Source organism: Suricata suricatta, chromosome 13, assembly GCF_006229205.1.
Source record: "Suricata suricatta isolate VVHF042 chromosome 13, meerkat_22Aug2017_6uvM2_HiC, whole genome shotgun sequence".
NCBI lineage: Eukaryota > Metazoa > Chordata > Mammalia > Carnivora > Herpestidae > Suricata > Suricata suricatta.
The window spans coordinates 24,933,794-24,951,573 of NC_043712.1; the positions used below are offsets into that span (position 1 = coordinate 24,933,794).

Below are 17,780 nucleotides of genomic sequence, written 5' to 3' on the forward strand. Positions count from 1 at the left end.
TATGATCACTGGGATGATGCCTATAGTTTATTTCTCATGTCTGTTATCCATGTGTTTTTGATGAATCTCCAATAGCTACTCTAGTCTATCTGAAACCCATAGTCTTATATGCACCGTCTTGGAATTCTGCCATATTCTATGTTTAACAATATAGAAAACCAACTCTAGATCATATAAATGTCTACATTTTTTTGAATGGTTATATATATATATACTTTTGAAAAGCTTGATCTTGAAAATAATCCTGGACTCAGAGGAAACTGGAAAAATAGTACAAAAATCCCATAAAACCTTCCCCTGTAAATACACAGCTGTATATAAACTGTTGCTCTGTTTCTCTCTCTTTACGAGGCTGTTAAGATATGGGCCAGGCAAAGGGACTTCCAGAGAGGGCTCAGGGTTCAAGTTCTTTGCAGCCTCACGGTGGATGCCCCAGCAGCAGCAATTTTAGGCAAGTACTCAGTGGGGAGCTCATTTACATTTACAGTGTACTCTGTTTTTCTGTCTGCCTGTCCTTACTGTGAAGCTTCTCTAGACACCAGTTTTCCTTATTAAAAACAAATCACCACCATATACTTTTTAACAAACATACAGCTATAGTTAGAAAATGTCTGTTTTCCTTAGAGTTTCTATAGCTGATAATAGTTTAAAAGACATGGCCCCAATACGTTCCTTAAGTCAGCCTGTTCTGCTACTTAACTAAGAAGGATCATTCCTTCTGTTCCTCCTACAACAACCTTCTGCCTCCCTTCTGTCTCACCATGGATGTGCTAGATGCCATCTGGGCCTCCGAGGGCAGGGCTGAGACTAACCTCTGTCATCAGCCTTGCTGTTCATTTCTTCTTCCTTGTCCTCGTCATCACTGCTGGAGCTCTCCATCTTTTCCTTCATCTGTTCCAGCTGGTCCAAGTTAACCCGTCCAACCAGCTCAAAGTTACGGCTCACCTGAAAAAGGCCCAAACGCATGATAGATTAATGCACCACAAACTGAATGGGGTTCTCCCTGGGGGAGAGATCTTTCCAACATCATTTTCCAATGACTATGTTTTTGGAATCAGGACTGTATAACAGCAGTGCCTATGAGGCCCTTTTCTTCACTTGGACTGTTAAAGAGGTGGATCTGTCCTTTACCTCTACATTCGAACATTTTTAAAGGAACACTGGACCTTCCTTACTAGATTTAGTATAAAATGTGAGCTACGGTCAACAGGAAATCAAAGTATCACAAAGGGTGGGGTATAGAGTAGGTGTCCAAATACTCTCTGAGTTGATTTCAAAGGTGTAACTTTTGTAAACTACCCAAGTTTCAAATACCTCTGGAGGTGAAGAGGCTCTGTAAGGTTCCTGAAAACTTAGCATGAGAGTCACAACCTTCTTCCCCACAATCTTATAAACCTGGAGGTCTGGGGGCTACCCCAGCTTAGGCCGGGTAACAACTATCCAACTCTTGAGTCCAGTAAATGGAAACAATACTGTCACTATTAGTGTTACTGTTTTCAAAGCTGACCACAACCTGTAGATTGAAGCTGGGCCTATCTGAGAAAAATCTAAACTAGTAATTCCTAAAAGCCTTTAAGTTTTAACTATGGTTGATTTTTATTTATGTAAAACATGGTTAAAATAATGTGGGAATCCAAACTTTCTTCCAAATAACACCCAAGGGAAATAAAAATCCACACTAAAAAATGTTTATAATGATGTTATGTCTAGGGTTCTCATATCAACAGTAGCATGAAATTTACCTTCTTGACTAACCTATTTTCAGAACTTCTCCAGTTGTATGCATAGATTTATCCAGAATAACAGGTTAGCACGGGATTCAAGCAAATAAAGCCTCAAGCCATTCAACAGCAATGGGCTATTCCTCTGTGGAAGGTGCTGTGCTCCCCCTGTTGAGGGCCAGGGGAGGGACCCACAGAGAAGAGACCCTGTCCTGGCCTCCAGAGGCTAACAGTTCAATTGGGGAGGAAAGGCAGACATCATTCATTAGATTCCAAGGTAGCCTTCAGTAGCTGCTACAGAAGAGATAGAGCATATTGAGGGCACAAGAGAGGAAGGGAAGAATTTACAAGATAATCCCAAAATACTCTCTGGGACCAGACTGGAACAAAGATTTGCTGAGCACCACCAATTCCATATGCCTGGCAGATGGGAACATCATCATCAACTGTGACAAATGTGAGAGAAAAAGACTCAGAGTAGCAGGGCCAATAGACAGTCCTGTGAAAAGACTTAATATTGCCCCAACAACATCCTGTAGAAAGTAGGCGGCATGTGAAAGAAAGAAAACTCAGGATAAAAGCACTTTTAAAATGAGAGGAACAATAGATTGATCCGGCTATAATAATGCAATCCATGAGATCGGTTGACAGTTGACTTTGCAAACAACTCAACATGTGAGAGAAAAGAAGTTTCTGTTGATCTCAATGCTAAATGCTCAGGAAAGGAAAGAGCTTGCTTTGCTCATTTGTGGAATTAATTAAAATGAAAAGTCAATGGATTTAAGGTAAGGAGGAGGAAGAGTCACGTTCAGAATCTTTGCTTTTTCTGGCCCTCTAAGTAAGAGATCATGGTAATGTTCTTCAAGGGACTTTTGCTTGCAGCACACCTTTCTACATGGAATTTATCTACCACGCCTCACTCCTACAGACCCAGATGGACTTTTATTTGTTTGTTTGTATGACATAAAAACAAAAAAGAAGAGCAGAAGGAGCATGAGCTTTGAAGTCTGACAGATCGGAGATCAAGTCACAGTTTGCCATTAACCACGAGATTGTGGGGAAGTTACTCAACATATGTCCTCAGTGTGCTCGTTTGTAAAAGGGGGTCAGCCCAGTACCTAAAACATAATAGTTCCCCAAAATGTAGCTTCCTTCTCTTTTCTGGGAACGTGGCCTTTTCCAATTTTGGCTTTTGGAAACGCTTATAAGAAGCATCGTAAATGCATATTTATGAAGTTATGTTTAGCCACAAAGTCTACGTTTTAACCAAATAGCATTTATGACAAATATTTGAATAAGTTTTCTGAGTTGCCAGTTTTTCAGGAAAAGGAGGCAAGGTTCCAATTTACCTAACTTTGAAATATGTGTAAAGTAACATATCCTTAAGTGACCAAATTTTTCTTTTTTGTTTTCATAAATGTTTATTTTTGAGTGGGGGTGGAGGGAGATTGCAAGCAGGGCAGGGGCAGAGAGAGAGGAGGGGACAGAGGATCTGAAGTGGGCTCTGCACTGCCAGTAGTGGCTCAACGTGGGATTTTAACTCATGAACTGTGAGATCATGACCTGAGCTGAAGTTGGACTCTCAGTCGACTGAGCCACTCAGGTGCTCTGAGGTAGCCTTTTCTGACCACCTTCTTTCACTTTCCACCTGTAGCCAGGGCAACTGCAGGTGCGTGTAAGGGGCATGAGGAGTGGCCATTTTCAGGAAATGAAAATAAGGAAACCAGGATAGGTCAAAAGAATCCTCAAATGCCTCCTTTAATCAGGTCATTCATCGGTTCAGTCTCTTGTTAGTTCCTTTAACAAGGACCCCACGTGCGCCAGGCCCCATGCTAGATGGAGGAGCCCCTGCTTCTCAGGGAGCTCGTGACAGAAGGAGATCTGTCACAAAACCAAATGTTCTGTTTTTCTTTTCCTCCTGGGTGTTTCTAAGGACCGTATTTGCCCATTTTCCTGTCAGCATCATCCCTCCACCAGAAAACTGTTAACATGTTGGATTCTGCACAATTTTGAAAGAGTACATGACATTTTCAGGGTATGACGTTCAGCCGGGGCTAACCCAGGATTTATTTGTCCTGAAGCTTTCTAAAATCTTTGTTAGGTAATTAAAAGACTTCAAAGTGAAAACCAAAAATGTTGCTATTTAACCAGACGATTTTAGAATAAAAATCCTTTATGATGTTAGGTTCTTACTAAACTTTAAATTCCTAAACCAGCAATCCAATATTAAAACAAAAGGAAGACTCCTTGATACATTAAAATTTTTTCACTATTATTTAGAATTTTAATTATTTCTCAAAGGTGTTAGTGGTTTGTCATATTAATCTTTTTTTTAAATTTTTTATGTTGTTTTTAAAATTTATTTTTGAGAGAGAGAGACACAGCATGAGCAGGGGAGGGTCAGAGAGAGAGGGAGACACAGAATCCAAAGACAGGCTTCAGGCTCCGAGCTAGCTGTCAGCAGAGAACCCGACGTGGGGCCCGAACCCACGAACCACAAGATCACGACCTGAGCCGAAATCAGACACTTAACCGACTGAGCCACCCAGGCGCCCCTGTCATATTCATCTTTAAAAAATATTATGATTTTTAAAACTGAGGTATAGTTAACACACAGTGTTGCAGTAGTTTTGGGCGCACAGCAAGGTGACTGGTTTACACATGACGCACAGTTTACATATGAAGCCACTTCCAGTCACTCTACGTCGCCATTTCAGGGTCACTGACTATCCCCCCCCTTACCGCACCTCCCATGCCCATGACTCATCCATAACTGGAAGCCTGTATCTCCTTCCTTTCACCCATTCTGCCCATCCTGCCACCCCCTTCCTTCTGGCAACCATCGGTTTGTTCTCTAGATTTATGAGTCTGTTTTTTGTTCATTAGTTTGTTTTCTAGATTCAACATATAAGTGAAATCATTTGGTACTTTTCATTCTCTGACTTACTTCACTTAGCATCACAGCCACCAGGTCCACCCTTGCGGCAGTTTTGAGCCACCATCCCTTACCTGAACAAGCCCCCTCCTTCCCTCCTTGCTGCTTTCCCAGCATCCATTCTTGCATCTATTCTCCCATGTGGTCTGAGAGATTAAAAATAAATATGTAAATCTACTCATGTCAGCTTCTGCTGAGGATAAAATCTAAACTTCTAACTGTAGTTAGAAATGGTCAGCTATCTTCTTACTGGGCCCACCTTCTCCAGACCACCCGAACTGCCACTACCCTGAACCTACGTTCTGGAATACACCATGACTTTGTGCATCTCTGTGCACATGCTGCTTTCTCTGTCTGAAATTCTCTCTCCCTGCCTCTGTCACTCAGGGACTCCTCCTTGGTTCAGTGTCCTGGCTTTATGCTTCCACAGCACCCACCCCTCCCTTTTTTAGAAATCCTCCCATTCAGTGGTTAATTGTTTATGGCCTAAGCCTCGTCCACTGAACTGTAAGCTCCACGAGGACAGACAGACACTTTGCATCTCACTCACAGCTGGTTCTCCATGGCTGGTGAGTAGAGGGATGCTACTCCCTCCTGCCTATTGCATTTCTTTGTTTTAATTTACTGTCTCTTTCTTTCCTATAAACATGCATCAAGAATAACTGGAAAATAGAAAAAGCTTCAGGTCCAACTATACATCTAACTGTCAACAAGTTATCATATTTCTGTATTCCTGTTCTCTATGCATAGATTGTTTAATTGCTGTAATCGTACTAAAACCTGCAAGTGTATATCCTGCTTTTTTTCTGCCTGGCATGGTATAAATATCATTAATAATCATTTTTTCCCCTAAACCTTCTTTGTTCTTTTTTAATGTTTTTATTTATTTTTGAGAGAGAGACAGCGTGGGGAGGGGGGTCAGAGAGAGAGGGAAACACAGAATCTGAAGACAGGCTCCAGGCTCTGAGCTAGCTGTCAGCACAGAACCTGACGCAGGGCTCGAATCCATGAACTGCGAGATCGTGCTGACGTCAGACGCTCAACCGACTGAGCCACCCAGGTGCCCCAATAATCATTTTTAATCACTATTACCAAGTAAATATACTACAGCCTACTTGACTCCTCCCATATGAGCCTATCTTTGGCTCTTCTTGGCTTTTCACTATTAAAAATGAAGCAAGCAGTCTTACAGTATATAAATCGTTTCTTTCATGTTTACCTTTGACTTTATGGGCTAAATTTCCAGATGTGATACCAACTCAAAAGCCATGGACTTTACTGAAGTTCTAGTAGATTTCTAGGTTGGCTTCTGAAGTGATAATACCAATAAGTTACTTTCTGGACCTAGAGACTGTGTGTATCGGGCGCAGAGGACATACTGAGGGAAATTAACTTCTTTCTCTGGAGGTGCAAAGAGATTTATTATCTTGTTTCCCAAAAGGCCCACAAGAGAGGTAGAAAGAGCTAGGGTAAGACTCCAAGATTTAGAATCTGGCTCCTTGCAGCCTTTGGAAGCAAAAGAAACCATACATGTGTTTGAAGGTTGGCTTGTTCAAATACATAATCCCTCAGACTATAAAACTATATATAGATACTTATATCCCGGGAAAGTTATTTGTGATTGCCCATGATTACAAAGTCCCCTGTGAAGGCCACTGCCCTTAAGAATGTGAGATGAAGTGCCAACATCTAGGAGAAGCTTTACCCGTTCACATGGAGTGTGCTGATGCTATAAACCCTTTCGTGCTGGCGCCTGAGATTCAAGCTTCGCAACTATGTTTCTCTTTTTGTTTGTTGTTTTCTAACCATTCAGCAAAATGAATGAATTTCCCTAGATATGAAAGAATTTCCATATTTAAGGCTTATTCTAAGGGGAGAAGTATTATATGATTTACAAATATTATAAGTTGAACATGCATTTTCATACTGTCCTATTTTGGCAAACTCGGTCTTACAGGAAAGACTGATGTAAACTTGCTGGTTAATGAAAGAATGAAATCAGACACCCTTGTCTTCAGATTACTTATATTAAACGAGGGAGATCACGATGAAGAAAAATCCCTTCATGTTTCCAGAATTTCTGCTCCTTCTTACTTAATACTTGTACCTTCAAGAGGGACACTCTGTCAGGATGTTCACATCACCTAACCTTGAATGTTCATGTTACAAAGAAAGGCCAAAGCAAATATTCTTATTTCTAGAAGTGACACCGGAGAACACAGAAAAGTAGCCTCTCACCTCAGAAATGCCCATCTCAGTCCCACCCCAAGGATGTGTAAAGCTATAAAGAGTTTAAAGGCCTTACAGCACAGTGGGCGAACTTTGTGCAGAGGGTCCGATAAGCAAGTATTCCAAGCATTCGGGACCATCTCGTTTCTGTCACAACTGCTCACTGCTGCTGTGGCTTGAAAGCAACCACAGACAATACGGAAATGGATGAGCATGGCTGTGTTCCAATAAAACTGGAATTTAAAATTCATATAATTTCATGTGTCATGAAATACTACTCTCTTGATTCTTTTTCAGTCATTTAAAAATATCAAAACCATTCTTAGCTGGTAAGCCATATAAATGCAGGCAGTGGGCCAGATTTGGGGTTTGTCAACCTTTGACTTACAACAGTAGTTGGTCTATGGGCGCATGGGTGGCTCAGTTGGTTAAGCATCCGACTTTGGCTCAGGTCATGATCTCACCACTCATGAGTTCGAACCCTGTGTAGGGCTCTGCGCTGGATTCTCTTTCTCTGCTTCTCCTCCACTTGTGCTCTCTCTCAAAAATAAACATTAAAAATGATAATAATAACATCAGGTGGTCTATCCAGCGATCTTTGCCTATCTTTGAATGTCAGAATGGGAATAAAGTCAGTAGGAGAAAGGTTCAGCACAGCATTGTCTCTGATTTCTTAAAGGACAATGGTCAAAGATGTAAGAATTCATCTGAATTCAGAGCATTTCGATCAGAGCTCCCAGAAAAGCTTCTAGAAGGGACATTCAGCTACGTATATTAACGTTCTGTGGAAGAGAAGCCATGACACCATATTTGCTTTGCACTGTGCTGCCCTCCTATTTTGTAGAGACCTCTCTCCAGTACTTAACATGCTGGCTTGTGGCCCTTTATTTAAGCTTGTGTTACTTCCTTGCTTGTAAACTCTTGCAGAGTAGCAACGGCTTCTTTAGCTTTATATGTTCAGCGTAGAGTATAAGGTCGGTCATAGAGCTGACACACAGTAAATGTTATTTGAATGTATTGGTAACATAAAAACCATGAGAGATCATAAAGTATAAAGAACTTCATAATACTGTACCCAATGATAAAAATTTGCTGGCTAATGAGAATAAGACGGGACATTTTCTAAAAGATTTTGTTCAATTTTTACCAAATATCTATTACATACTAAAAACTAATCTAGGTGTTTTCACAGGTATCCCTTAAACCCTTATGATCACTCTGAGAGAGATGTGTTACCTTCCATATTTGTAGATGAGAAAAGCAAACTAAACAAGTGATAAAGCCAGGGATTGGAACTCATATCTTCAGATGCTGTGGCTGCAGCTTTCCCCATTATAATGCAAATCACCTAGATATATGCAAAATTACCCACACCCCCCAGATCCTGACTGAACACAAGAGAAAGGCCAAAAAAGGTACTGTGACTCTATCATGTTGCAAAATTTAACAGGGATAGAGGAGTAGAATTTTTTGAGATTTTTTTTTTCAAAATAAAAACCTTTCTAAGAACAATAAGAATAAAGGATAGAAAAGAACCCAGGAGAGTATGCAGCACAGAGGCCAAGGAGAATATCTACTTTCTTTTGCAATCACTGAGTCAGAAGCAGAAAACATGCCAGACCTAGCTTAGCAAAAGACCAGACAAAACCAAGCCATGTGGAGGAACTGGGGATAACTGCAGTCACAGGTACTGAAAAAACCAAGTGAGAAGCATTATTAAGATCTTGTCATAGAACTTTGTTACTGGCCAAATGAGCTGTTGCCAATCTCCTAAACTTGAACTCCAGGGACGAAAGATGCAGTCAGTGCTGCCACATTTTGTATACATGAACAAGCAAGATACTTAAATCATATATTGATTTACTTCGCACACAGCTACCAGATACTTTATTGTGTGCAGGGTACTGTATGACTAGACATGGAAGAAAAGACACATAAGTAACATGGTGGAAAGACAGACTTGTTAAGAGTTAAGCAGGATGAGTGAAACAAGAGTTAAACTTGTTAAGTTGAAGCAGGATGAACTAGGTGCCTTAACCACGGAAGAACAGTCTTGTGCGGCCTTGGAAGCAGGAACAATGCACTTTGGAAGGGTTTAGAGGACAGTTTCAAAAGCTACAGGCAGAGAACATCTTTAAATATCTACTTGATAAAGCTGCTGGTACTAAGTTTTGAAATGAAATACAATCCAAAGAAATTGTGGCTAAACGTGTGTTTTATAATTTGGGAAGGTTCTTCTTTGGTTTTGTTTCTTCTCATTTCCTTTGCAGGACACAAATGCTGTATGTGGCTTTTTCGCCACTGTGGATTTCACTAGTCCAGAAAGCCAAACGATTTTATTGGCATAACTAAAATGTTGGGGATTCCTCCTGAGCTTAATGTTCTGCTGCTTCCCTCAAACTGGCAAAAAGTAAGAGGAAGAGACACGAGTTCCTTAGAGTTCAGCCGCCTGAGGCTCCATTTGTATAAAAAATTAAAAACATTTCAGAGTAAATTCAATTAGTGAATGTGTATTGCCTGAATAGACTATCCCTCTAAATTTAATATAGCGAACATGACAATTTTATGAGCAAACCAAGTTAGAGATAATATATTTTTATGTTCCTTAAACTAGCAAAGAGACTTCAGAACCATAAAGAACACTAACAAGGTACTGCATATACTTAAACTTTCTTTCTAAAAAATGTGTTTTTTAAGTGAGAAGAGCAAGGTATTTTTTTTTTCATGACTTCATGGTTCTTAAAATGTTGTCTTCATCTTTCACCAGTGTTTCTAATGAATGGCACTACTGATCCAGGACTTCATTTTGTGTGTGAGAGAGAGACGGAGGGAGGGAACGACCAGACGAGGGAGGGATTGAAATGATAGAACAGTCTACCTCTAGAAGGCCTACTGAGGTTGGAAACACAGAGCTGAAGAATGAAAAAATAAAATTTCAGATAGCCTCCTGTACTGTTTACTTTAGATTTCAGGAGATTGCGAGTGAATCTTTGTTCACTGGTGCAAAGATAAAGGGCTGGGAAGACAAGATGCTGTGTGTCACATGAAAAATGAGGGTGCTGTCACCCCTTTTCTACTTCACCTTGGCTTCCGAGGATAAATACGGCAGCATATAGCCGGCGTGCTTGGGAATCTGCTGCTTAAGTGGAATGGTTTATTTGACTTCAAGGATCCTTCCTGCTGTACCAATATTCTGTCTAGTCCATGAATGATACAGTGTAGCAACTTTAGAGACTCTCCTGAGGTCTGTGGGTGTTTGCAGGAGGAATTCCCAAGTCCAGGTTTGGATGTCCAGTTCTGATAAATTCTTTTGACTACAGATACACCCTATGGTGTCTCTTATTCTCTTCCATAAATTCTCCCCACCACACAAAATCACCTAAGCTATCAGTGGAAGAGTATGATGAGCAATGCACTCAACACATAGTCTTACTGGGGAAAAAAATAAACCTTAATTTAGAAACAATTGCTAAAGTCTACTGCATACTTTATTTTTGGCAGTTAACACAATAATCTGATCTCCAGCATCTTGTAGATCTGTCTGTTCCCAGAATCAAGTTTATTTAAAAAAAAAAAAAAGCCTGTAGGACATTAACATTTACTGAGGATCTACTATATGTGTCGGGTCTTGGGAAACTTAAATCTCACCGTAAAAGTCCTCTGTTTTAAATAAATAGTTTAGGGAGTTTTAGTAATTTCATGCATTTGTGCAAGCCCCAGCACAATCTGGTTTAAGAATTCTGTCTCCCTGAGAAGTTTCCTCATTACTTCTGCAACCAGTCTCCCAACCTCTAGTCCTAAGCAACCTCTGATCTGCTTTGTCTCCATAGTTTGCCTTTTCTAGAAGTTTCACATAAATGGAATCATAGAACATGTGATCTCTCATGTCGGGCTCCTGTTCACTAAACATGATGTTCTTGAGATTTACCCATGTTGTTATGTACATCGGTAGGTTCATTTCTCTTTATTGAGAAGTAGTATCCCATTGTACAGATATAGCACAGTTTGTTTACCCAGCCACTTTATGTGGAAGTTGACTTGCTGGATGAGATGATTAAGTGTATGTTTAGCTTTTAAACAAATTGGCAAAATGCACTAAAGTGAATGCGTCTTTTTACATTCCAACCAGCAATATATGAGATTTCTGATTTTTCCACAACTTTGCCAACACTTTGACACCATCAGTCTTTTTTTTAAGTCTATTTATTTTGAGGGGGTGGTGCAGACAGAGAGAGAAAGAGAGAGAGAGAGAGAGAGAGAGAGAGGGAGGGAGGGAGGGAGGGAGGGAAGGAGAATGAGAATGAGAATGAATCCCAACAGGCTCTGAGCTATCAGCACAGAGCCCAATGTGGGGCTTGAGCTCATAAACCTGGTCTCATGACCGGAGTGAAAACCAAGAGTTGGATGCTTAACCAACTGAGCCACCCAGGCACCCCTGGCACTATCAGTGTTCATTTTGGTCATTCTTATGGGTGGGTAATGGTATCTTAGTGTTGTTTTCATCTGCATTTCCCTAATGAGGAATCTTACTGAGCATCTTTTCATGTGACCACTTGCCATTTGTATATCCTCACAGCCATTTGAATGTCTATTCAAATTTTTTTCTCATTCTTAATTGAATTATTACCTTCTTACTATTGAGTTGTAAAAGTTCTGTGTATTTTGGTTAAAATCCTTTGCCAGATGATGATTTTACAAATATTTGCATCCAAACTGTTTCTTGCCTTCTTGTTTTCTTAATAGTGTCTCCAAGGAGCAAAAATTTACATTCGATGACCTGTAATTTACTGATCTTTTTCTTTTAAATCCCATGGCTTTTGTATAATATCTAAGAAAATTTCCCCTAACCCAAAGGAGATTTTCTACTATTTTCCCAGAAGTTTTATATTTCAGTTCATACATGGAAGTTTATGATCCATTTTGATTTAATTTTTGTGTTGGGAGGGACATAAGGGTCATTGATCATTATTTTGTTTGTGGAAAACCCAATAAGCACTATCTGATGAAGAACCACCTTCTCCTTATTACTTTGGTACCTTTGATAAAAATCAGCTGACCACATAGAGGAGGGTTTATTTCTGGACTTTCTTCTGGTATCATTGATGCTCTTGAGTTCTGGATCCTTAAGGTAAGTTTTGAAATCAGGAAGAGTGAAGTCTTCCAATTTTGTTCTTTTCTCATACTGGTTAGGTTATTCTATGCCCTTTGCATTTACATTTTGGTATCAGTTTTCTAATTTCTATCACAGAAAAGAGATTTTGATAGAGATTACATTGAATCAGTGGATTGATTTGGGAAGTACTGCTGATACAGAGTCCTCTAATCCAGGAATACAGTACATATTGCATTAATTTACTTCTTTTATTACTCTAAATGGCATTTTATAATTTTCAGTGTACAGCTTTCAAAGTTCTTCCATTGAATTTACTCTTAAATATATTCTTTTTGAAGGCACCTGGGTGACTCAGTCGGTTAAGCACCTGACTTTGGTTCAGGTCATGATCTCACAGTTCGTGAGTTCTAGCCCCATATCAGGCTTTGTGCTGACAGCTCAAAGCCTGGAACCTTCTTTGGGTTCTCTTTGCACCTCCACCACTCATGCTCTGTCTCTATCTCAAAAATAATAAATGAACATTATATATATATATATGTGTATATATATATATGTGTGTGTGTATATATATATAGAGAGAGAGAGAGAGAGAGAGAGAGAGAGAGAGAGGGGCAAGATGGCAGAGAAGTAGAGAGCTCTGTACTTTTCACCAACCCGCATCCCTCAAACAAAGGACTAAAGCCATAAGACACACAACCGCCAGAGTCTGGGAGAAAAAGAGACAGAGTCTGCTAAGAAGACAGCTTCATAGGGCTACCTCAAGAAACAAGCCAAAGTACACATGGTGGAGAGTCCCAAATATCAATACCAGTAAGGAAATAAAGTAACCAAAGGCACAACAAGAGAGACCAAGGGACACCATTAAAAGAACACTTCCTGAACGGACAGTCAATGAGCCTCCTTTAATATAGCAACACTCACAGGTGCAGACTGCATAACAAGCTTTTAAAACTAACAAGAGACAGAAAGTTAGCCAAGATGATGAAACAGAAGAACTCTCCTCTAAAGAAATTCCAGGAAGAAGTCACAGCTACAGAATTGCTCAAAACAGATATAAGTTGGGGCGCCTGGGTGGCTTAGTCAGTTAAGCCTCCAACTTTGGCTCAGGCCATGATCTTACATTCGTGGGTTTGAGCCCCACGTCGGGCTCTTTGCTGACAGCTCAGAGCCTGGAGCCTGCTTCCGATTCTGTGTCTCCCTCTCTCTGTGCCCCTCCCCGCTCAGGCTCTGTCTCTCTCTGTCTCAAAAAAGGAACAAAACTTAAAAAAAAAATAAGCGACATAAATGAAGAAGAATTTACAACAATTGTCATAAAATTAATCACTGGGCTTGAAAAAGGCATGGAAGACATCAGAGAAACTATTGATACAAAGACTATGGACCTTAAATATAGTTGTCACAAATTAAAAAATGCTATAAATGAGGTGCATAATAAAATGGAGGCGGACACTCCATGGATTGAAAAGGGAGAGAGGAGAATAGGTGAATTAGAAGACACAATTATAGAAAAAGAGGAAGCCGAGATAAAGAGATAAATTGATCCAGGACCACAAAAGGAGAATTCAAGAGCTGAGTGATACAATCAAATGGAATATCCATATCATAGGAATTCCTGAAGAAGAAAGAGAGAAAGGCGCTGAAGGGGTACACGAACAAATTACAGCCAAGAACTTCCCCAATCTGGGGAAGGAAACAGACATTGAAACCCAAGAGGCACAGAGAACTCCCCTTAGACGTAACTTAAATCAACCTTCTGTATGACATATCATAGTGAAACTGGCAAAATATAAGGATAAAGAGAGAATTCTGAAAGCAGCTAGGGATAAAAGGGCGATAACATACAAAGGGAAGCCAAATCAGATTAGTTACAGACCTATCTACTGAAACTTGGCAGGCCAGAAAGGAATGGCAGGAAATCTTCAATGTGATGAACAGAAAAAATATGCAGCCAAGAATCCTTTATGCAGCAAGCCTATCATTCACAATAGAAGGCCAGATAAAGGTCTTCTCAAATAAACAAAAATTGAAAGAATTCATCACCACTAAACTAGCCCTACAAGAAATCCTAAGAGGGACCCTATGAGGGAAATGTTGCAAGGAACACAAGGTACCAGAGACACCACTACAAGCATGAACCCTAAAGAGAAGACAATGACTCTAAACCCATATTTTTCAATAATAACACTGAATGTAAATGGACTAAAAGCTCCAATCAACAGACATAGGGTAGCAGAATGGATAAAAAAACCAAAACCATCTAATTGCTATCTACAAGAGACTCATTTTAGACCTGAAGACACCTTCAGATGGAAAGTAAGAGGATGGAGAAATATCTATCATGCGACTGGAAGTCCAAAGAAAGCCAGGGTAGCTGTACTTTTATCGGACAAACTAGACTTTAAAGTGAAGGCAGTAACAAGAGATGAAGAAGGGTATTATGTAATAATTACAGGGTTTATCCATCAGGAAGAGCTAACAATTATAAATATCTATGCACCAAATACGGGAGCACCCCAATACATAAAACAGTTAATCACAAACAGAAACAATCTTTTTGATAAGAATGTGCTAATTGCAGGGGATTTTAATACTCCACTTATAGCAATGGATAGATCAACTAGACAGGAAATCACTAAGGAAACAGTGGACCTGAACAACACGATGGAACAGATGGATTTGACAGGTATATTTAGAACTCTACATCCTGAGGCTATGGAATTCACTTTCTTCTTAAGTGCAAATGGTACATTCTCCAAGATAGACTACATACTGGGTCATAAAACAGTCCTCAATAAATATAAAAGAAATGAGATCAAACTATGCACACTTTCAGATAACAATGCTATGAAACTTGAAATCAATCACAGGAATAAGTCTGGAAAACCTCCAAAAACATGGAGGTTAAAGACTACCCTACTAAAGAACAACTGGGCCAATCAGACAATTAGAGAAGAAATTAAAAAATATATGGAAACAAATGAAAATGAAAGTACAACAATCCAAACTCTTTACGATGCAGCAAAGTCAGTCCTAAGAGGAAAATATATTGCAATCCAGGCCTATTTCAACAAACTAGAAAAAGCACAAATACAAAATCTAACAGTGCACTTAAAGGAACTAGAAGAAGAGCAGCAAGAGCAGTACCCCAAACTGAGCAGAGGAAGAGAAATATTAAAGATCAGGGCAGAAACAAACAATATAGAATCAAAAAAAAAAAAAAAACAGTTGAACAGATCACTGAAACCAAGAGTACGTTTTATGAAAAAATAAAATTAAAAAACTTCTAGCCAGGCTTCTCAAAAAGAAAAGAGAGAGCACCCAAATAGACAAAATCAGAAATGAAAATGGATCTATTACAACCAATCCCTCAGAAATACAAGCAATTATCAGGGAATACTATGAAAAATTATATGCCAACAAACTGGACAACCTAGAAGAAATGGACAAATTCCTGAACACACATGCACTACCAAAATTCAAACAGGAAGAAAGAGAATATCTGAGCAGACCCATAACCAGTGAAGAAACTGAATCAGTTATCAAAAATCTCCCAATGAATAAGAGCCCTGGGCCAGATGGCTTCCCAGGGGAATTCTACCAGCCATTTAAATCAGAGTTAATACCCATTCTTCTCAAGCTATTCCAAAAAATAGAAATAGAAGGGAAACTTCCGAACTCATTCTACAAAGCCAGCATCATTCCCAAACCAGACAGAGACCCAGCAAAAAAAGAGAACTACAGACCAATATCTTTAATGAATACAAATGTAAAAATCCTCAACAAGATACTAGCAAATCAAATTCAACAGCATATAAAAAGAATTATCCACCATGATCAAATGGAATCAATTCCTGGGTTACAGGGCTGGCTCAATATTTGCAAATCAATCAATGTGATACATCACATTAACAAAAGAAAAGATAAAAACCATATGATCCTTTTGATAGATGCAGAAAAAAACGTTTGACAAAATACAGCATCCTTTCTTAATAAAAACCCTCGAGAAAGTGGGGATAGAAGGAACTTACTTAAACATCATAAAAGCCATTTATGAAAAGCCCACAGTTAATATCATCCTCAATGGGGAAAAACTGAGAGCTTTCCCCCTGAGATCAGGAACATAACAGGGATGTCCACTCTCCCAACTGTTGTTTGACATAGTGCTAGAAGTCCTGACATCAGCAATCAGACAACAAAAGGAAAAGGCATCAGAACTGGCAAAGATGGAAAACCTGACCGACTCCATCAGAAGCCTACTAGAACTGACCCATGAATTCAGCAAAGTCATAGGGCACAAAATCAACATACAGAAATCGGTTGCATTTTTATACACCAATAATGAAGCAACAGAAAGAGAAATCCAGAACCTGATCCCATTCACAATTGTCCCCAGAATCATAAAATACCTAGGAATAAACCTAACCAAAGATGTAAAAGATCTATATGATGAAAATTATAGAAAACTTATGAAGGAAATTGAAGAAGACACAAAGAAATGGAAAAACAGTCTATGTTCATGCATTAGAAGAATAAACACTGTTAAAATGTCATTATTACCCAAAGCAATTTACACATTCAATGCAATTCCAATCAAAATTGCAATAGCATTCTTCTCAAAGCTAGAATAAACTACCCTAAAATTTGTATGGAACCACAAAAGACCCCAAATAGCCAAAGTAATATTGAAGAAGAAAACCAAAATGGGAGGCATCACAATCCCAGGCTTTAGCCTCTACTACAAAGCTATAATCATCAAGACAGTATGGTATTGGCACAAAAATAGACACAGACTAATGGAATAGAATAATGAACCCAGAATTGGACCCACAAATGTATGGTCAGTTAATCTTTGACAAAGCAGGAAAGAGTATCCAGTGGAAAAAAGCTTCTTTAGCAGGTGGTGCTGGGAGAACTGGACAGCAACATGCAGAAGAATGAAACTAGACCCCTGTCTTACACCATACACAAAAATAAACTCAAAACGGATGAAGGACCTGAATGTGAGACAGGAACCCATCAAAACCCTAGAGGAGAAAGTGGGAAACAACCTCCTAGACTTCAACCACAGCAGTTTCCTCCTCGACACATCCCCAAAGGCAAGGGAATCAAGAGTAAAAATGATCTATTAGGACCTCATCAAGACAAAAAGCTTCTGCACGGCAAAGGAAACAATCAAGAAAACTAATAGGCAACCAACGGAATGGGAAAAGATAGTTGCAAATGACGTATCAGATAAAGGGCTAGTATCCAAAATCTATAAGGAACTCACTGTACTCCACACGTGAAAAACAAATAATCCAGTGAAGAAATGGGCAGAAGACATGAATAGACACTTCTCCAAAGAGGACATCCAGATGGCCAACAGGCACATGAAACGATGCTCAGCGTCACTTATCATCAGGGAAATACAAATCAAAACCACACTAAGCAGAGTGTCTAAAATGAATAAATCAGGAGACTATAGATGCTGGCGAGGGTGTGGAGAGATGGGCACCCTCCTACACTGTTGGTGGGAATGTAAACTGGTGCAGCCGCTCTAGAAAACATTCTGGAGGTTCCTCAAAAAATTAATAGAATTCCCCTATGACCCAGCAATAGCATTGCTAGGGATTTACCCAAGGGATACAAAAGTGCAGATGCATAGGGGCACATATACCCCAATGTTAATAGCAACACTTTCAACAATAGTCAAATCATGGAAAGAGCCTAAATGTCCATCAACTGATAAATGGATGAAGATGCAGTTTATCTATACAATGGAATACTACATGGCAATGAGAAA

The 17,780-nt window shown here is 39.5% G+C and overlaps 1 protein-coding gene and 1 long non-coding RNA gene across 2 annotated transcripts in view; one reads left to right on the forward strand and one right to left on the reverse strand.

Moving 5' to 3' along the window:
- The window catches only part of LOC115276341, a 248,056-nt gene that overhangs the window by 213,727 nt on the left and 16,549 nt on the right, over positions 1 to 17,780 (forward strand). The gene's annotated exons all lie outside the window — the stretch shown is intronic.
- Positions 1 to 17,780, reverse strand: part of ZNF462 (zinc finger protein 462) — a 138,793-nt gene that overhangs the window by 5,155 nt on the left and 115,858 nt on the right. The window contains exon 12 of the mRNA XM_029920342.1: positions 813 to 945. Within this exon, the coding sequence (XP_029776202.1) occupies positions 813 to 945 (133 nt within the window). The remainder of the gene's footprint in view (positions 1 to 812; positions 946 to 17,780) is intronic.